Source organism: Acomys russatus, chromosome 11, assembly GCF_903995435.1.
Source record: "Acomys russatus chromosome 11, mAcoRus1.1, whole genome shotgun sequence".
Lineage (NCBI taxonomy): Eukaryota > Metazoa > Chordata > Mammalia > Rodentia > Muridae > Acomys > Acomys russatus.
In genome coordinates, this window is record NC_067147.1 from 32,516,506 (window position 1) to 32,538,399 (window position 21,894).

A 21,894-nucleotide genomic window follows, 5' to 3' on the forward strand; every position below is an offset into this window, starting at 1 on the left:
GAAAGCCAAATGGAGGAAGTGACAAAGTTCAAGCTGACTGTAAGACTGAATACAGTGTGGGTTTTCATCTAAAACACTGTAGAGCCGGCTTGCAGATACCTTCAGGACTAGTCACATGTGTCAGCGGCAGGACGCTTTTAAAAGTCCTTTCTCTGTAAAGGCTGTAAAACACTGGCCTTTGAACGCTGCCTCAGTGAGCGCTGGCTCCTGCAGAGCCACTGTGTTTCACACTGGAAGGCTGAAACCAATTTCTGCTGCCGCCAGGCTTAGCTGTGTTGCCCCTGAGGCTCCTTTTCTACCACATGGATAGTGGTTGGGCACCTGCGTGGTCTCTTTCAGATGCCATAATGACTCACCTAAGTTTGGGAAACAGACGCGTCCAAGAACCCTGTTCTTCTGTTCCTTTGGGAGATTTTTTTTTTAAAGTCCTTTTTCATCATGTGGTAGATCTATTTATGCTGACAAAGAAAGAACAACAAAACATAGACTGTTTACCCTACGTACATGATATCACGAGCTCAGTTGGCACAAGCTGAGCCCTAGAGCATCTAGGCATTACACCTACACGCATTGTCACTAAAGACCAACGGATCTGCATTAACAACAGTAGCATTCAAGTAGCCATCAATAGAATTGAAGACAGTAAATGGATTTAAAAATCACAAAACAAAAAGCTGTTTAAGAAAATATGTAATAAAATCAATGAGCCTCAAGCTAGGCTGAGGGCAGGGGGAGAAGATAAAAATTACCAGTGAGTAAAATAAAAGGATTTCAGATCCTGTAGCCATTAAGAGAATATCAAAAGAATATCAGAAGCTGCTCTGCCCACATATTTGGCCATGGACAGACAGGGAATGGGCAAATTCCTTGGAAAGCATAGTCTTCCAAAACTCAATCACGAAGGTCAGTATTATTCTAAACTTAAACCAGAGGACTTTAAAGGAAAAACAAAACCAAAAAACGTATAAGCCAATATTTTTCATGGATAAAGGTGAAAATGCAAAAATGTGTAAGTCATGAACACGGAAAATCTGTACTGGACATGCTAAGTGGATTTAGCTTGCAGAAGTTGATTTGTGCACTGTGTCATGTTAGTGAGCTGCAGAAGAAAGATGGCACAGCTACAGCAGTGGATGCAAACAAGATTCTCACATGGAATCCAACACCCATTGCAGTGTTCATTACTCAGTAAATTGGGAGGAACTGCAACACCTTAAGAGTGTCTACACAAAGCCACAGCTGACACGGCTTAGCGGAGGAACCTCAAAGCTCCTGTTTAATATCAGCAGCAGATCAAGGATATCCTATCATTGCTTCACCCACCTTCACCACCGCGTCACAAGTCCTACCCAATGTGATAAGACAACAGGGGAAAATACAGGGCATAAATATTGAGAAGGGAAAAGGACTTATTTTGTTCCCAGGTGATGTAATTGCTTATGTATATTATCTGAAAGAAAATTCCTGGAACTGTGGTCTAGTTTGTCTTATGTTGCTGTTATGTGCCAGCTGGTTTTGATGTCACCTTGACACAAACTAGAGTCATCTGGGAATACGGAACCTCAACTGAGAAACTGCCTGACCAGATTAGAGGAGGAGGAGGAAGGAAGGAAGGAAGGAAGGAAGAAAGAAGCTAAGGACATGGTGGGAGTGTCAGCGCTTCAGAGGTTGAGGTGGGAAGGTCAGGAATCCTGGGCCAACCTCTGCTGTCTAGTGAGTTCAAGGCCAGCATGGCCTACATGAGACCATGTCTCAAAAGAAAACAACACAGCAGGGAAAATCAGTAAGGAAGAAGGCAAGAGTGTAACTAGGAAGACTGTCAGTGGCAGGCAGCAGGTGGATTAGATTCGCAGTAGGGAGCAGCATGGCCCCTCTGCCCAGAGATGCTGCCGCTGCATCAGCTGTCTCTCAGGGACTGCTTCGCCGGCAGTGCCGCAGACATTTGTGTCACAGCGGAGGGTACTCCTGGGGTGTGAATGAAGATAGAGTGGTCCTCAATACCCTAAGGTGCACAAGGCTGCCCAGCCCCCAGAGCCAACAGTGACAAAGTAGGCACGCAGCATAGACCCATCTGCGGCTCAGACTCTAGACCGTGGCCTGTGGTTCGGTCCCTCCAGCTTTTCTCACCGTGCATGTCCTAGGCAGTGTCTGTATTAGGTCAGCGGTCAGACCTCACACAGGAAACTTAACTAAGAGCTCGTGTCCAGACCAGAGCGCCTTTGCTTCACTCTTCAGCCAGGGCTGCTGCGCACCCACACTCTGTTTACCTGGTGTGAAAAGTCCTGCAGCAGGACCGCATCAGAGAGGCACAGGCACGGTAGTGAGCAGTCCCACGTGCCCTGTCCCCAGACTCAGCCAGTCGTGGCATCTCACGAAACTGTAGTATAGTGTTGGACCAGGGCATGGCATTTGTACGGTGCACCCCTTAGTTATGTGTCACTTTATTTTATATAAACAATACTGCATTAAGACACAGGACTAGGCCGGTGCTACCCAGAGCTCTCATATGCTTCCCCACCTCCCCCTAGCCACTCCCCACTCTGACAACCACTGACATGACGCCACCCTGGGAACTGGCTTTGAACTCACAACCTTGAGAGTGCCATAGGGTCCAACAGTGCTCATGTCTGTCTAATGCTGTTTAATTGTGTTCTGTTGTAGGGACAAGCAGATCTTTTGAAATACGCTAAGAATGAGACCCTGGAGAACCTGAAGCAGATCCATTACGCAGCTGTTTCCTGTGGACTTAACAAACCCGGCACTGAGAACTCTGAGGCCCAGCAGCCACGCCGGAGCCTGGAAGTCATCCCTGAGAAGGGCAGTGATGAAAATGGAGACTAAGGGCCTCCCCGTCACTGTAGAGTTCCAACCCTGGGAGCAGTCGACAAGCGCACTGCACTCAGTAATGAGCATAGTGTCTGGGATTCTAAAGCACAACTGGATACCCAGCTGCAGTCTATTACAGCTGCGAATGTATGTAGCAACCTCGCGTGAAGGCAAATAAACTCTCTAACAAGAAACTCTATCCCTGGCCCAAACATGCTCTATCTGTATACACAACGCCCTGCGTTCCACTGTGAAGGACAGTGTGTTTGCTCTAGGCCCATCAAGAAACAACCGTTCCTGAAACCAGTTCACTCAGGTGGAAATGGATTGGATTGTTAAAGTCGTATTTACTGGTAGAAGGGTGACTGTGCACATCTTATTTGCGTGTGCTTACCAGCCTTGAGGCGCTAGAGGCATCGGTGGCGTGCTTGCTGAGCCATATTTACTAAGCAGAGTGTAAGGAGCCGGGAGCTGAGGACGACATGCTAAGGCTGCCTGCCTGGCTGAGGACGGGCTGTGTCAGCACGGGCAGCTGGACAGACAGAAGCGGCAGGCACCTTGTACATAGTTTTTCATTGTATGACATAGTATTCACATTAAAGATATCTTTTATGATATTTCTCCAATAGCAGTACATGCTTTTAGTGAACTCTTAACTTTTAAAACATGTCCTCTTCCATGAAGCCGATTACTTGTTAAATGACCGCTCAAAGTAAGGTGTGTAAGTCACTATGTGGCCTTTAGGATGGTTCTGACTTTTTGAAATGATGGCTAAGTGCCTGATTCTGAGTAAGCTCAGACTCCACACTGCCCTCTGCTGGCCTGAATCACCAGCCTGGCCAGGGGTGCCATGCTGTCTGCAGTATGGGCAGGAGTGGGGAGAGTGGGGGCAGCGATGCCAAACCCCTCAGGTGGGTCTGAGGCCGCCTTTCTCCTTCATAGTGAAGGGCATGTGCACCAGCTAAGCTTCAAACCAGTGGAACTTGACGGTACTCTCGAGAGTCAAGAACCCTGCAGTCTATTTAATGGTTCCCACAAACCGCACTCTCTTTCCCTGAGGAAAGCGAGGTTCTGAGGATTCAGTGGGCGGTTTGGGTGTGCACTTACAGGATAGAAAGCCTGCGGGTGAGCTCACAGCCTTTCCTCCTGTGGACCACACTCACGCGGGTGGCTGCTCCCACGCCCATCGCTGCTCAGGTCCTGCCGTGCGCCTTCAGCCAAGTCTGAGTCTGGATGGAAAACTGTTTCTTCGATGATGCCATAAACACCAGTCAGTAGCTGAGGCCAATGAACTCTGACAAGGAGAAAAATGCATGGAAAATCAGAATAATTTATAGAAACAGAAAGTGATGGCTAACATTGTTAGTGGTCCTTAAACTTAGCGAATAGCAGCGTTCAAGTTGAAGTTAAACAGTCTAGACATCATCTATAAAAGTTATTTAAAATATAGTAAAAATATAGCTGTGTCTGAGATAATGGTGGTTACCATAGAACATACAGGCCAACTGGCTGTTACTGTAAGACACATGTAATTTGCTGTGGCTTATTCAGGCCTAGAATCAGTGATTCTAGAGTAAAAGCTGGGCATGGACCCTACAGGTCACACCGGGAGACCCTGTCACAGAACAACAGAAGACTGAGGGGGTTGCTGTCATTCACTCATGTCCCTTCCCAGATGTGGAAGCCGTGGGTGCCTGAGGTCTCAACATCCATTAGGGCCATGTTGGTGCTAATTAGCCAAGTTGCTTTCGGTATCTTTAAAGCGGTATGCCAAGAAGAGCAGGTGCAGTGTCAGGAGGCTTCCCAAGGCAGACGGCATCCCCTGGCTGTCTAGTTCCTGCCTGAGGACTGTGCTACCTGTCACTGAGGACAGTGCCAGGCAGCAGAGCCTGCATTCGGTTCCCCTTTCCTTACCAAATTGGGGGGCGGCATTTGTCAGACTAGAGAGAATCAAGGCTCATTTACAGACCTCTGGGAATGATTCTCTTGAAAAGGTCTCACTGGGAGATCCTTGCTTTAGGGGTTCAGAAATTGTAGGGACAGTCACGGTGGTGTGCAAGTTGACTTCCCTCTGCCATCTGCGCCGGCTCCTGGGGAGCAGCATGTGAGTTACCTTAGGTACAGATCCCGTGGGTTCGACTCTTACATGTATTGACTGAATTGCATGTGTCTGAGCACATGAGTACGCGCGCGCGCACACACACACACACACACACACACACACACAAGTTTTACTCCTATTTGGGGGGCTGGGTACTTCAAGACAGCACAGGAACAGTAAGTAAATCTTCACTGAGGACCTGGGAAAATGAAGAGCTGGACCAAAATGCACAAAAAACGATAAACACCTGCTCAGTCCTGTGACAACAGAGTCACGTTGTGTGTGAATGAAGCCAGGGTAAGGTGATAGCCTGCTCACAGAGTAAATCCTCGGCGTCTGTGACCATGCGAGGCGCCAAGAAAACTGACCCTCCAGATCCTCCACCTAAGTTTATCCTACGGAGACATGGTAAGCCCTTTATTTATTTATTTTATTTATTTATTATATTTGCTTCTGTAATATGGCTTCTGAATGATAGGAAAGAAGTCAGAGACCAGTGCGCTTACCTCTGCCACCTCAGGGCAGTGTGACCCAGGAACCACACTGTGTGGGAGGGGTACGTTCCTCTCAGGCTGGGTGTTTAAGGTAGCCTGAGGAGGATGTCCTTGTCACCCACATGGAGTTGGGGCCCCACCCAGCTTGCGTAGGCTCTTAGTCTGCAGCACGAGGCCTCTTTTAGCATGCTGTAAGTGCAAAGTTTAACATCACGGCATAGCCCCGCTTCAGCTATGCAGACAGGATGCCTGGCATGGACAGGTCAACCTGCGGTTCCCAGTAGTTGCCTCTGCAGTTGGCTTGAGCTTGAGCAGGCTTTGAGCAGTCGTCTCAAAGCGCTTTGCATTGCTTGGGTTTGTGAAGGAGGCGTGTCTGTTGTGGCTGTGAGCCGAGGGGTGTGCCCAGGGCACTTGGCTTATACCATGTTCTGGTGGCCTAGATCTTAAATGTGTCCTAAAGGCTCATGTCTTACAGGCTCAGGGCCCAGCTTGGGATATTGGGAGGTCCTAAGTCATTGACATGCTCTTGAAGGAGATGCTGGAATGTTGTCCGCACCCCCCCTACTTCCTCTCCCTTTGCCTCCTGACCAATAAGTGGGCAGTTTCCTGTGACACATGCTTTATGCTACCTCCTCACAGTCCCAAAAAGGTGGCTTCAGCTGACACCTTTAGACAAAGCCAAGTCCCCTCAGAGGTCAGGGGATGAGGAGTGAGTCGGGTGACAGAGGAGCAGCGTGTCAGTGCCAGCCTGAGGAGTGTGGCCTGCTGTGCAGTATCAGGCACAGCCAGGACCATGAGATGAGGAAGGGGAAGGCTGTGGTGAAACAGGTGACTTATGAGCCAACCCAGGGCCCAGCTCTTTTCCTCAGGGTAGGGCTGAGCATCAGCTTTATTTATTTTATCATTGTATTGCTCTTATTTAATTATAAGCAAACACTCATTTTCGCAAAAAAAAAAAAAAAAAAAAAAAAAAAAATTCAATTCTGTTTGGTTTTTGGTTTTTCAATACAGGGTTTCTATGTGTAGCCTTGGCTGTCCTGGACTTGCTTTGTAGACCAGGCTGGCCTTGAACTCACAGAGATCCCCCTGCCTCTGCCTCCCGAGTGCTGGGATTAAAGGTGTGCGCCACCATGCCTGGTGTGGAAACACAAATTTAAAAGTGCATGTAGGCCAGAGAAATGGCTCAGCGGTTAAAGGGGCCTGTGTCAATCCTGATGACCTGAGCTCAGGCCTATGACCCACGTGGTAAAAGGAGAGATCCAGGTCCTGCAGGTTGTCCTCTGGCTTGCCCATGCATCCCATGGCACATGCGCATGCATACACCAAATAAATGTAAAAGTAATGAAGTGTGTGTGCCTTCACCCTGCCCATCTCCCACTTGCCGTAGGAAAAGGCACCCCTAGCTCCTTCATGGAGATGCTCAGTTGCTACCAAAAATGTCTCCTCTCTCTGGGAAGTTCTGGCTTCAGTCAGTTGTCGGAGAAACTATTATTGTCCATTAAGACCAGGAGCATCAAGCACGTGAGGACCAAAGCTGTGGTTGAAACTGAAAACAGGAATCCCATCTTAACTACAGCTATAGAGGTTGGGAGGCAGTAGAGGCTAATTGTGTTTAAACATGACTGTTAGAACTGACAAGAACAGGTCGTAACAAGAGAAAGGTCTCCTTGGATGACTGTACTTCACAAAAAATATTATTCAAACATGACAAATAGAAGGCTTTTTTCATATGGACGAAAGCTAAGAGAGTTGACGATGGTATGGCATGGACTGTTCTAGGTATAGAAGTGGATCTGCACAGGCAGTGAGAAGAACTAAAAGTAGTAACGATACAGCAAATCGGTTTTCAAATTAGTATCATTACTTTAGTCTGTTTAATAGAGCACTGGCTGTTTCAAAAGAATGCATTGGAGTCATATAGAATATGCACTATGACAGCAGGTGTCCTAAGAAAAGAAATGGCGGTGTCTGCCCATGACAACAGCATGGGGTCTGTCTTAGTCAGTAGTGTCCTACTGCTGTGAAGAGACACCATGACCCGGAAACTCTTATAAAGAAAACTTTTTATTTGGGGCTGGCTTACAGTCTCAGAGGTTTAGTCCATTATCATCATGGTGGGAAGCATGGAGGCATGCAGGCAGGCACGGTGCTGGAGAAGGAGCTGAGAGGTCTATACTTGGATCTGCAAGCTGCAGGAAGACACACACACACACACACACACACACACACACACACACTGGGTCTTGCTTGCGCTTCTGAGGCCTGAAGCACCACCACCCCTCGCCCCCACTTCCTCCGCCACCACACCTACTCCTACAGGGCCACAGCCCTAATCCTTCTCCAGTAATGTCACTTCCTCCTCGTGACTAAGCATTGAAAGACAGGAGCCTGTGGGGGCCATTCTTATTCAAAGCACCACATTCCTCTCCCTGATCCCAACAGGCTAGCAGCCACATCATAATATAAAAATGCATTCAGCCCAACTGCATGAGTCCCTATAATCTATCTCAGGCGTAACACTATTTAAAGGTCAAAGTCTCTTTTGAGACTATGGTAATCTCTCAACTGTAATTCCCTATAAAATCAAAATCAAAAAGCAGATCACACACTTCCAGCATCCATCGGCACAGAATAGACATCACCATCAGAAAAGGGAAAAAAGAGCATAGTGAAATAACACAAGACCCAAAGTCACTGGGCAGACTCCAGACGCCGTATTCCCATGTCTAATGTCAAAGGCAGCTTCAGATCTTCAACTCCTTTTATCTTTGTTGACCGCGACACATTTCTCTCTCGGGTTGGGTACACTCCCTGTTAGCAGCTCTCCCCTGGGCACTTCCAGCATCTCGGGGTTTCTAAGGCAATCCAGACTTCACCTTCAGAGCTTCACACTGTGGCCTCTCTGGAGCTCCACGCAGGGACAGCCCTGTCACATGCCTTCCTCCGCAGCTTTCCTTAGCCACAGAGGGAGCTTCCACACTCACTTTCTTGTAGCTTTCACCCTAAAGCCAGACCCACCTGCTGAAGCTGCTGAGTTCTGCAGCTTGCTGGGGCTGGAGCATGGATGGCCCCTTCGCTCAGTTCCACCTGCATCAGCACTCTGTGGTTGATGGTTTCCTTCACTGCTTAAGCTTTTACTGTTGTTGTTAATATTAATTATTATTATTCCTTTTCGCAAGTGGGAAGCTTAGCTGGGCGGGGTCTTTCCCTCAAGCAGGGCTTTTCCTGTTTTCTAATCACATTGCAGTATGCTGTCTTTTGAACAGCTTTCCTGGGAGGCCTCTGCTCTCCTGCCCTAATGCCTGCTGATCTTGCTACTGCTGCACTGGTTTGTGTTTAGCGCTGCTGCTTTCCGCTGCGTTTGACCCCTGTGACCCCTCCCCCCCAATCACCATTTCTTCCTTTCAGGCAGTATTTAGAAAAGGTAGATTTTCAATCTTTTAATATTCAGAAAGTCCGTTTTCAGGTTTTATTGAAAGTTTGCCTAGGCATCTAATGCTATGTTCCAAACCATTTTGTCTCTGAATCTTGAAATTCCACTCCATTTTCCTTTAGTGTTGAACTTATTTTTCTTGTAGTTTACTTTTTCATTTTCTTGGGGACTTTTTGTTTGCATTCATTTTGCTTTCTACAATTCACCATTGTCATGGTGATGTAGATTGGCTTTTTCATTCATCTGACCAAAAGTTTTTTTTTTCTCTATATTGTTAGAGTGCTTGAAAACTGAAAGCTGGGAAGTAATCAGTTAGGCTCTTCTCCTGGAAGTCTCATTCTGAGTGTGTCATTCAGCATGCGTGGTGGCCCGGGTTCCACTTCTGGTGGGTCGGCCCGGGCATTGCTTGCTCTCCAATGAGAACAGATGGACCTTGAGATCAATGGTCCCAAGGTTGTCTTTCTCACTCAGGGGTGTCCCAGGGTACTCAGGGTGAGGCCCGGGTGCTAGGATAGGTTCCTGTTCTTACCCAGAAAGGTGGAAATAATTTTCCACCAGGTGGTAGAGTTTAGCGCTGGCATCAGACAGCAATGGAGACGTGGGAAATCCACAAGCCTCTGATGATACCAAAACTGTTATAACTCTTTGTCTAGCTGCTATGTTAAGCACGGCAGAGGAAACAGGTGCTTGTCTGAAACCAGCAGGCAGGCAGATCCCGTGAGACGTGAGACACAGGCCTGGGCAGGTGCTTCACTGGTGGTCAGCACCAAGCTGATGGAGCAGATTCCAGTGGCTGCCAAGGCAGTTCTGCCATCACCGCCTGACCACTGGGCATCCAGCCGTGGCTCTCCCCTAGACTAAGTGGATTCTCAGACACTCATGATGGAGGAATGACAAGAACCAGAGAACAAGCCAGCCAGCCTTTATTTATAAACCTTGGACAGTGGGGAGGGGGTTGTGGGTGAATGTGTCTGATTCACTAGGGCTAGAGGTGCCAGGATACTTAATCTACATGCACTAGTACAGTGCCTCATTTACATGCAGTAGCCGGGGTCCTATCACAAGAAGGAAAACACAGTGCTTAATTATCCTATGGGTGGGGGAAGAAATTCCCGGTATGATTAAAGATCATTTGCCAGAGGCTAGGATCTCCTTAGCATAGGGTGGGCTATCTCCAGGAATGCCCAGGTACTTGCTGAACAGATTTCTTGTCAGGAAAGGGTCAGGCCTGTAATCTTCCCTGAGAGTTATGTGATGCTCCTTATGGGATGTGGGGTTCCCCACATTAGACAAAGAGAGAACCCTGCTGAGAAAAGGAGTCCATGTTATAGACTGAGTACAGAGGCTATCCAGAAATGTTAGGCTTCACTCTCTCCAGCAGAGCACTGCATGGGGGTGTGGTGAGTAGATGAGATGACCTTAGAGATGGATGAATGGATGAGGGGTGCATGAGGTGTTAGGGGAGGGGACCGTTTTGAGGTGACACCTAAGCAAAACTGTGAATGATAAGGACCCGTGAGGGGGTATGGGAAAAGCAAAGCAGCCCAAAGGACCAAGGTGGTAATAGACAGAGTGCTTGGGACAGAAGTGAGCTAAGTGGCTGGGGAGCACAGCTGGATGGCAGAGATGGGGGGGGGGGGGGGGACGTGGGGCGGGCACAAAGCCTACAGAACTGGAGAAGCTGAGGTGGTAGGTGACCTGGCTCCCACATGAACAGTCATCCTGGCTTCAGTATAGGAAGTGAGGCAGGAATGGCCCGAGCAAGTCACTGCTGTGAGCCGGGCAAGCCACAGGGTCACAGCAAATGCAGGGAGCTACAGTCAGATTCAGGTGGACACAGCAGGAGAGAACCTCCATTTTAGCCTCGGCGACTAGGGGAGTAGAGGCACTAACACAGAAGGGAAGGCTTGAGGAAAAGCAGGATTGGATAGAGTGCTGCTTGGACATGTCCACACTGAGCTGCTGGCTAGGCAGGTGGGTCTGGTGTGTTCAGGGCAGCTGGAGCACCATCAGTGGGTAGTGAACCAAATGCACCCTGCCTCTGACCCGCACCCCGGTCCCCAGAGCCCTTTACTGTGAAATCATGTGCATTGTCAAACTCCCCCTACTATTTATTTACTTACATCCGCTTATTCTTTCCAGAACCCTCCTTGATGGACACAAACCTCCCGGAGCAATCAATCCATGCACAGGTTGCTTTTCTTCTGTGCCTTAGCTTCAGTTCCTTGAGCTCACTTTCTATCAATTCAGCCTTCTTCTGCCATTCCGTTCTTACTTTGTGACTTTAGGACCCACGTGAACCATTGCAAATTGTTCTCTATGCAGTGTTTCCTCTCTGAGCTGTTCTGTTTGTCTTGGTCCTTTGCTTGGTACTAGTTTTCCATTTTAAGTCAGGAAGCATAGGGCTCAGCTCATGTGTCTGGAGAGGTCCTTCTGAGCACCTGTCTGGGATGCTTTCCATGCAGGTATGCCGCCCTCTGACCTGACCTTCTGGTGAGGAGACTGATGTACCGGGTCCAGTGTGTCCATTAACTACACAAGCAGGAACCAGCAGGCAAGCTGATGTCTTAAGTGGTTTTCAACTTTGTGAGGTGTGAGCTCTTCTGACAGAAAACCAATGACTGGTCAGCAGATAGCTACTGTCAGCTACAAGTCCTCAGTGACTTTCTGTATCCTCAGTGTCAAGGCACATAAAAGCTCAGCCAGACACCTGGCCATGGTGTTTCAAGAGATGGGGCCCCACTTCCGTGAGAAGAACTTCTCTGGAGGAAGTTCAAGGACAGTGAGGTCTGGGGAGGGCACCTGCCGCCAGTCACTTCAGAGGGGCTGCTGATGCATAGGGAATTTTAGCTGCGCCTGGTACCTTATCCCCATAGTCCTAGAAGTGGAGAGGTTGAGGCAGAAGAATCACTGTGAGGTAAAGACCAGCCTGGGCTATGTAGTAAGTTCCAGGCCAGGCCAGCCTCAGTAGTCACAAACAAACAAATTATCTATAAGATCTTTACGTCAATCTTATGAAATTTCTACTAGTTTTATTTTCGTAAAATAAAACTAGCAGTAAAAACTTTCTTTCCCAGCAGTGGACCCCATAGAAGTGGACTCAGAAATGGGGACAAGGACACACAAAACAGTACCTTTAGTGTAAAGGTCACTGTTACTGGGGTCCCCCTAGACTAACGCTTTGCCGGTGTTAGAGACGGTGCATGTGAAGATCTTGTCTTTTCCTCCCCATGTCCATCACTGGCTTGTGGTATATTCTATGCCCAGAAAAATATGTAAAATCAACATGAATGATAATTAAGGGGAAAGGCTAAGTGAGGTCATGTGGCCTCACCCAGCCCCACCCCGTGAGCCAGCCCAGAGACCACGCCCTGCTGAAGCCAGAAGGTGGCCTCCAGCACACTTGCAGGGCGCAGTCCCAGCTGGTGGCAGTGTCTCAGGCTCTGCGGCCACACTGCGCAGCTGCCATCAATTTGCTGCCCTCATTCATTATTTAAAACCTAACTCAAAAAACGACGAAGGCCAGCAGTCATTCTGAATTAATTAGCTTTTCTGGCAGCTGCCATCTGAGAATTAGGAATTTTCCAGAGCCAATAAATTCTAACTGATACTTTTTTTGTGTGGTGTCAGATTGGATTAAAGGAAATGTTGTGGGGAAAATTAAATGCTACGCCTTTCTTATTGCTTCAGTTGCCTCCAGATCACTGCTTTTCATGATGATAAGTAGACCATAAATTCTTATAACAATAACAAATTCAAATAAATAGGCAGAAGAGCCCACAAGGCTGATTTTCCTTCATAAGGCAGCTTGTTTACTGCTTACTGAAGTGTCTGGGCTTTGCTTTTCAGAGATTTTCAAGTCCAGGGTTGGTGTAGATTCCTCAAGGAATTACCCAAACTGAGCTTGTGTGTTCGCCTTTGATGAGGTTCTTGATTCCGAGAAGGGCACCGTGTTAATGAGATGAGAGCAAAGAAACACCGGCGCAGGGTCAGGACTTCAGGGCTCTGGTTCTGCCCTTAGCCTGAGACAGGCTGGTTGCACTGGACCCTGCTGTGCTCAGCTGTCAACAGCCGTGAACACAGCACCATGCTGACTCCTGTGAGAAATGGTAGGCGTGGCCATTGTGCAGAGGATGGACCTTGACTTCTGACATCACATGAGTGGGTTTCCCAGCACCCAGTGGGTCCTCTAGGCAACGGCCTCACAAGCTAAAATGCTTGGGAGGAGGAAGAAGTCTGGGCATTCGTAAGTGAAATGTCACTTTAGTTCTAATAGTGGGCACATGCCCAGGTAATGGCACCTTAAGTTGGAGGCTTTATTTTATGGTAACTGAGTTTCAAAGTCCTAAAGCCCAAGTTAGGCTCTTAGAGGTCTTAAAAGTCCATGGAAAATGGAGTTTGTTGGTTAATATTGTCCACTTGTCTTAATTGACAGATGCCTTAGGGTTGGGAAGCCTGCCCCTGGGTCCAAAGGCGGCCGCAGAGATGATTGGCCATGGGGTTCTCTGACAGCTGAGTGAGAACAAGGCTTTGTAACTTGTCTCAGAGCGTCCCTTCCGGATCCCAGGACACACTGTCCCTGGGCATCAGACTGGGGGACATTCTAAATTATTCTAGGATGAAATGGGCTTTTCCTGCATTGCTTTCCCTCTCTAGTGACAATGATGGCTTTGAGCAGCTCTTTTCTTGACTAAGAATGTCCCTTAAGCCATATGGCCTCTGAACTCTGCTGTATTCGGTGACACTTGGTAATATTATGCTTTCTTTCTTTCTTTTTTTCTTTTTCTTTCTTTCTTTCTTTCTTACTTTGTATTGATTTTTTGTGAGTTTCACATCATGTGCCCTACTCCCACTTATCTCCCCGTCTCTTTGTACCTGCCCTCCACTTTTGCAACCTACTGTCAAAAAGAACATCATCATCAACATCATCATCATCATCTCATCATAAAAGCTGTAGTGTGTCTCATACATACACACATAACCTTTTGCTTAAATAGCTCTACTTGCGAACGTTCATTGCAATGAGTCATTGATCTGGTTCGAGGCCTCTGGCTTCTGCTGCACCATCAATACAGGATCCTCACTGGGCCTCCTCTAGGACATCCTGTTGTCGCCCTGTGTCATGGAGATCCTGCAGTTTTGGATCTGCAGGACCAGCTCCTTCCTACGGGCCAACTCAGAACCCTGGATCTGGGTCTGGGAGGCAGCTGAGGTGATCCTCCCCCCCCACCAGCTCTCCCACAGACACACACCAGGGTGCGCTCTCCAGCACTTGCCCCCAGCTACCTCACCCAACGCTGCAGCTGGCAAGGGACAGGGTCAGCTCTCCTACTCTCATGCCCTTGGAACAGGCTCACCAGGTTCCATGCCACCAGAGCCAGCTCTACTGCGCTGCCCAGGTGAAGGGAAGGGCCCACTCTCGCCGCGAGGGGCGGGGCCAGCTCTGCACAGCCCTTGAACACCACCATGGTTCCAGGCAGCAGTCCACACCAGCGATGTCCACATGGCCTTTGGTGGTGATATGAGCCACTGACAAGGACACAGACTCCTGCTGCTGCGTGGCCACTGGCCCAGACATGGCCCTCAGTGACAGGCCAGGCCAGGATTTCACCAGGACCTCAGGTGACCAGGCAGGCTACTCACATCAGGCTGCTCCTCTCTGCCCTGAAGTCTGTAGTTATGCCTTGGGCTGGCAGGCCTCTGGGTCCCTCTGCCTGCCTGTGCAGCGTGGCATCCACTTTCAGTTTTTTAAAAAAGTTGTTTGTGTGATTGGGTATTGGCGATTTGGTGTGGTTGGTGCCCAAAATGTTTGTAACTTTGCCTAAAAACTTATTCCTATTTGACCAATAAAAAGCCAACATACCTATGCAAATGTGATAGGTGTGGCTAAGGTTAACAGGCTTTTGGGACAGAGAGATTCTTGGGAAAGGAAGCAGTCAGAGACCGGAAGAGGATCTTGGGAAGGAGACGAGAGAGGAGAAGAAAGGAGGCCACCACCGTGGATGCCGCAGAGAACATGGCCAGTGTGGATGGAGATTCGGCCTGGATGATGAACATTAGCAAGTATTTGGGATTATGGATGGGAGGAAGCTTGGTAGAAATTATTAGAAGCAAATGGCATGGGATTGGGGCAGGGAGAAATGGGAGGTAGTTTAGGGGATATTAGTTTAATATCTGCCTTGCCCCAGGTGAATCAAGGCTATTTTAAAATGTAACAGGTGCCTGTATTTTCTTGATTGGTAGCGAGTTAGAAAATACCACCTTGGTAACTATAACCTAATAACAAACATTCATTAAGCCATACTTCTAAATTAACCATAACAATTGGGTTTTTCCTGTGTGTGTCTGTGTACCATGTACATACAGTTACTGTGGGGGCCAGAAAAGGGAGTCGGACCTTCTGGAAGTGTTAACTGTGGTGATTAGCTGCCATCTGGGTGCCTCTGGGAGAGCAGCCAGTGCTCGTACCCTTGACGAATACTCACTTTCTTAGGGAATTATTTGGATTTTTAAACTCTCAGCATTGACTCAAGAGCAGGCCATGGGATGAGTTTGCAGGACACTATCAACACTTCGAACATGATAGAATAAGCATGGGTGGGCGATTCCAGAATCAGAATGATTATCTCCAAGACAGACAAGTTTATTTCCTAATCCTTTTTGGAGTTCAGTGTGTGATGGGCACAGCTGACTAACAGGATTTTCTTTCCATGGTCACAGCTGTGTCTCCAGGAGGGCCCACCCTGAAAGGGTGCTCATACCCAGTTCTAGGTGACGTTGCGGAAGAGGCAATTTTTCTTCTGGGTCAGGCTCCTCTGACACTGATGGGAAACTCTTGAATACTGGGGCCGCACAGTGGGCTGGGTCCCTAAAACCCATGTGAAAAACAACAGGAAACCTCAGGTGAAGGGCAGACGAACTTTGCTTCAGCCTTGAACACTTCAAAAATGTACTTTTTCTTATCAACATCCTTTTTTTTTCTTTTAAAAAAATGTATTTATTGTTTTTTCTGAAGCAGGTGGATCCCTGATTGACTTAGAATTTGCTATGTAGATCAGGCTGGCCTGCACCACCACCACACTGGGCTTTTTAATTACTCTTATTATTTTAAGTTATTTATTTTTCCTGTTGGTTTATTACTCCTGAACATGAGGTCTGCCCTGGAGCACACTTGATATACCCAAAATCACTCCCTCGGAGAGACCCGATGACTCTCCTCTCGGAAGGCATCAATGCGGAAACCTCCTTGGTTAGGGTTGGGGCTTGGTGCCTCCTTCCACTTTTCTGTGCTGAGAATTTGTCTGGCTTGAAATGGTGCAGGTGTTGTGTTGTCACAGTCTCGGTGGGTGCATATGTGCAGCAGCTCTGCTGTGTTTGTAGACACTGTTCTCTTGGAGTTACCCACCATCCCTGGCTCTTACAGTCTTTCTGCCTTCTCTTCTGTATAGATTCCTGGGCTTTGAGCAGAGGAGTGTGATTAAAAACATCTCATTTAGGGTTGAGTGCTCCAATGTCCCTGGCTTTCCAGCAGTTGCTGATGATGGGGGTGATTATATAATCTCTTCTGTAACTGCTTCTCAGCTGAAATTAGGACAGTTGTCAGGGCCCAGGAAGTCTGGAATACTAGGCAAAGACTGGGGGGTGGGGGGGTGGGGAGAGGAGTCCGGCAGTGGCAGGGGACATGTGGCTCACTGCCCAGGTTCTGCAGTCCCCTCTTCAGCTAGGGAAGTGCTGGCCACGTTGGAGAAGTCTAAAATGCTGGTCTAAAGCAGGGGCGCAAGCCTGATGGTAGGAGACCTGAGGGAATTCTGTCTGCTTTACTGACCATTGGTTAATTTTGCCATTCTTTCCTAAAATAATAACCTGGAAGGACAGGGGGCGATCATTATTACAAGGAGTATGGAGATCAGTGGGCCAAGGAGAAGTAAGAGTCAGGGGCCCAAGGGAAACCAAAATTAGAGTTCTGCAAAGGAGATGGAGCCTGGAGGCAGTAGAGTTCTTGATGGCTCGTGTAAATTTTGACCTTTCTTCCACCCACATGTACTGGTTTACAGCAGCCTTCCAGCACGGCCAGGGCTCACTGGTCCTGCAGGACCACCTGAGGCTGGGGTGGTGCCGGCCACTTTAGAAAAGGCTGCAGGCTACAGTTGATTCCTGGATGGTATCTGTAAACTGAGTAGAAATCTGTTCAGACAGATATAGGCCAGGGTCTATCTAAGGTAAAATTCCGGTACAGTTGAGGAGGTTAGGGGACATCTCTATCTTGGGTATACACTTGGAACTTGCAGATCTGTGGTCCTGGTAGTTGGGGTAGTAGTGGAAGGAGTCCCCAAGACCAGGCATAGGCAGAAGGAGGGAAAACTTGAGCTGTTGACTGGCAGAAGTTTGTATCTGGAGTCCGTTTGACCTACGACAGGTGGACCCAAGTCATGATTCCCAAGCTTATATGAATTTTTTTTTTTAAGTTTCAAAAAGAGAAAGGTTTGGATATATTAGCATGACTACTGTTTGTAGCCTGCACTGGAATCCTCATTGTAGAAAAAGCAGTTAAGCTGGGCGTGGTGGCACACGCCCTTAATCCCAGCATTCGGGAGGCAGAGGCAGGTGGATGGCTGTGAGTTCCAGGCCAGCCTGGTCTACAAAATGAGTTCAGGACAGTCAAGGCTACACAGAGAAACCGTGTCTCGAAAAACAAACAAACAAACAAACAAACAAACAAACAAAAAAAAGAGAAAGAAAAAAGAAAAAACAGTTAAAAGGTCTGTAAATGGCTGGTGAAGACTCAGTCCTTTGAGCCATAACAAAAACTTGAGGACCCAAAAGGATGGTTCTGGGTTAAAAGCATGAATACACTTTCCTCTGCCCAAAGGGCTGGATAAATATAGATTGGACAGAGATGTTTTCAGTACAATGAGAAGCAATTTTGAATCTATATTTGTAATGCCCAAGATTAACCCTGGCAGTGGTGCTACCGGCAACAACACATGGCTGGTTGCCATGCTGATTTTAAGATAAAGAGGGTGGAGCTACGGCTTCATCCCCATCTTGACTAGCAACCATTTTGTTGTGGGAGAGTTAGTGCTTCCCTGTCATTTTATTGAGGGCTACCAGCTCCAGTGCATCGCCGACCACCAAATGTAACTTCTGTCTGTTTAGGCTTTGGCTGTTTGGTCTGCATATTTAAAGTCATGCTAAGAACTGAAGCAGTTAATTACAAGGTTAAGGTTTACCTAGTCTCCTGTTTTACATTTTCAAGGTTAAGCCTAGGGTTAGTACTTAAAAACAAGCAAAGTATGTTTAGTTCAGTTGGACTTAATAGAGTATGGTCCTCAAACCTATCAGAGAATCTGCAAAATATGGCCTTGAATACTTAATTAAAAAGCTTACTGTGACAGAGACCCCAGCTTCTAGTGGTGACCCCAAGGCCTCCAAGAAGATTTGGGCACTATGGAGATGACTCCACCTGGATTATGATACTGGGCAAGACTGCCCCAACTGGCCCACTGCTAAGGCCCTGCCTAAACTGTGGATAAACACGATACCTGGCGAGCTGACAGCCCTATTTTGCCTAGACAAACACAGTTAGTCAGTCTCCCAAGTTCCTCCTCCACAGAAAAGCCTCTCATATCTTGTGGGCCTGGCAGCGAAAGACAGATGCTGCCCTAGGACCTGACCCCACAGGAGCCTAGTGGGAAATCCTTCTGGGTGATGGGTAAGCCTCTGTGATGTTGATACATAGGTCGCTTGGACTCTGCTTCCTGCAGTAATTTGTTCTTCACAGGCCTCTGATGCATTTGAAGATCATTTTAACAGCAAAAACCAAGGCTTCAGCTGCCTTCTCATAAAACTTAAAGTTTATGAGCTTCTGATAAAGTATTTGAGGGTCTAAGAAGTTGTTTTAAGGTTGCTAACTGAAGGTTATAAAGGTTGGAGATGATGCTCATGTATTTCAAATCTGTCTATTTTTGTAAAATTAAAAGATTCTTGTAAGTTTCAGGGAATATGCTTCTCACAGGCAAATGGATTTCAGAGAAGTACAACAGCCTGTTTGGCTGAGGGTGGGATCTACTCCCCTTTCCCTAGCCCTTGCACCACCTGCCTCCAGCTACCAAGAGCATGGGCCTAGGAGTTTCAAATGCATGCCCAAGGAAAAATTTTCTTTCCCTAAACTCCTTAACTTTATAATCTGTCTCTAACACATACCTGTTCCAGCATCCTTCCAGGTGTTTCTTCAAGAGCTGCATCCAAAACTCAGGTGCTCCAGTCTAACCCTCAAAGACTGCTCCAGCTAGGATTGCAGTCTCCTAGTCAAAGATGGTCTCACAGATTCTGGTCAGCAAACAGAACAGCCTGCTCTTTCTGGGCTTGGCCAACATTTTAGTCTTTTCCCTCATTCTACCTCCAAATATCAGTAGCCTCAATTTCAGTAGGAAATAGCCAAAGACAATGTCTTCACCCTTTATCTATTTCTCATTAAAAAAAAAAAAAAAAGGCTGAGATGTTGGGTCCCTACCTGCTGCAGGTGTGGCTGGCATGCCCCACCTCTCCCCTGAACGCTCCAGCCCAGGGCCAGAGCTTCCCCTCTTCCAGAGGCTCTTTGCTATATAATCCAAACATTTTGGTTCTTATCTCTTTTGCATCCCTCTCTCCCTCTTCTCCCCCCCCCCCACTCCCTCCCTGCTGTTCCCAGTAACCTGCATTTATACAATATAACTTTGTCTTGCCATTAACTCATTCCATTATAACCTATTAGATTTTGGAGAAAAGTTTTAAATAAGCTTGCTCTGGTCTGGAGAGAAAGCACCATAACCCAACTACAGAGCCAGCTTTTTTTTTTTTTTAATATAGAACAGAGCAGCATTAAATATTTTTAATATTACCCATGCCCAAAGGCCATTTGCATCTCTGTAGGACTGAATCCTGTGAGCAGAGCGTGGGACTACAGCAGAGAGCAAAAGCAGAGATGAGAGCAGGAGCAAATACAGCTTAGAGAGAAAACATTTTTGCCAGTGGAGAGCAGACAAAAGTTTAGAGATAAGGGATTTGGGGACCATTTGTGAAGTGACAGGAGTTGTTGCAGTCTGAGCTAATTTGGAACCTGAGTGTGCCATCATCGGCTCCTGAGCTGTTCTGAGGCTAAGCTGTTTGCAGTAAGACACCGAGGCTTAAAGAGTCTCAGAGTCCAAGGAGGAAAAGAAACTAGGGAAGGCAAGTGAGGGGAATGCTGAGCAGGAAAGAGCCAGCTGAGAGGTGGCACTCGGAGCGAAGGAGATATCTGAGGCTTAGGGAAAAGGCTCACAAACAGGAACTCTACCAGAAGAAGGAGTATTCCAGTGTCTTAGAGGCCCGGGAGGGCGTGGAGAAGTGCGTGATGTACCTGCAGCTACCTGTTGTTAACAGGCTAACAAGAGGGACACAGAGGGACAGAGACAGGGCAGGCATCTCCTAGGGGAAGGTGAGGACTCTACAGGAGGGAGTGAGAGCAGCCAGGAAAAGAGTGAATGGTAGGCAAGAGAGACAGAGCAAGCTCCAGGAGCCAGCTGAGAACATGTGGGGAGGGACAGGGAGAACGGGAGAAACAACGGTTAAGTGTTCTGGTGACAAGAACTTCAGCCCAGGATGTCCCAAAGCAGACCAGGAGGCTTGTCAGAGAGAAATGTCCCAAATCACAAGGGAGATGGAGACAGACAATCTGTGTCCACCTAATAGATGCCCAGTAGAGTGTGAGGAGCTGCCTGACAACTACCATGACGTTTGTAGCAGTACCAGGCTCCAGGAACTAACAGAGACAGGAAATGCAGCTCTAAGGTGACACTTACCTGAGTACCAAGGCAGAGACAGAGCCTTTCCATGTTCCCAGGAGAGTGCAGAATGCTCCAGGAATCACACACACACACACACACACACACACACACACACACACACACACACACACACACACACACACACACACACGCCCTGGGTCATGGTGGAGAAGCATAGTAGGTGGAAGGAAGAAGCGGCTGAAGAGGTGGACTCTAGAATTTGTAGTCAAATGTGGCGCGTGGCAGAAACCAGCAGAGGCACATGATCTATACCTTAGGAGAGTCAACACAGCAGCCTTGTCCAACTAGCAGAGGTCAGGTCCACTGGGAAGTAGCTCATTTGTGCCTCTCCTAGGTTTTTTGGCACCAGATGTATAAACTGACCATACGACACGGTATGCTTAAACCTTTATTTTAGATATGAGAGAGAAGAGCCAGAGATATCCACAGGAGTCCAGAGAGAGAAGGTAGACTGAACATGGCCAGGAGACTGGACAAGGACATTAAAACAAAACAAACAAACAAAACAAAACAGAAAACAGGGGGAAAGCAGACAATGAGAGAGTGAAAGAAGTATGAGAGTGAGCGAGCAAGCGAGTGAGCGATAGAGAGGGAGAGAGAAAGGGGGGAGAGGTAGGAAGAGAGAAAGAGAGAAAGAATGAATCAATGAATGAATGAATATATCTGAAATAGCAGGTTTATAAGAAGACTGTGAGCTAGAGGAAGATTAGGGTAAGGGATGAGGTAAGAGGAGAAACTTGTCCCTTCTGTCTTTTGAAATTTGGGGACATAAGGTTTCTTTTGGACTTGATAGTAACCAATAGCACCGGGAATAGCCTGTAATGTTTTGGATGTGATGGGACCCTTTTGGCCAATAACTTAAAAATATGTAATCCATTCTTGATATTGGTTTTAATTGGTGACATACGGTGCCTGCTGAGGAAGGGGAAATAGAATATAGTATTATAAAGGGATAAATGGAAAAACTACAATAAAAGGTATGGTGGTTTGAATTGGTATGGTCCCCCAGAGACTTTTGGGAGTAGCACTACAGGGAGTAGCACTATTAGGAGGTGTGGCCTTGTTGGAGAATTAGTGTGACGTCATTGGAGGAAGTGTGTCACTGTGGAGGTAAGCTTTGATGTTAATATGTGCTCAGGTTACTCAGTGAGACTCAGTCTCCCGTTGCCTGTGGAAAAAGCCATAGCACTCTCAGCTCCTTCTCCAGGACCGTGT

The 21,894-nt window shown here is 47.5% G+C and overlaps 1 protein-coding gene across 1 annotated transcript in view; it reads left to right on the forward strand.

Annotated features, from left to right (window-relative positions):
- Positions 1-2,875, forward strand: part of Plcl2 (phospholipase C like 2) — a 146,138-nt gene extending 143,263 nt beyond the window's left edge. The window contains exon 6 of the mRNA XM_051153047.1: positions 2,662-2,875. Within this exon, the coding sequence (XP_051009004.1) occupies positions 2,662-2,841 (180 nt within the window). The 3' untranslated portion in view covers positions 2,842-2,875. The remainder of the gene's footprint in view (positions 1-2,661) is intronic.
- The last annotated feature ends 19,019 nt before the right edge of the window (positions 2,876-21,894 follow it).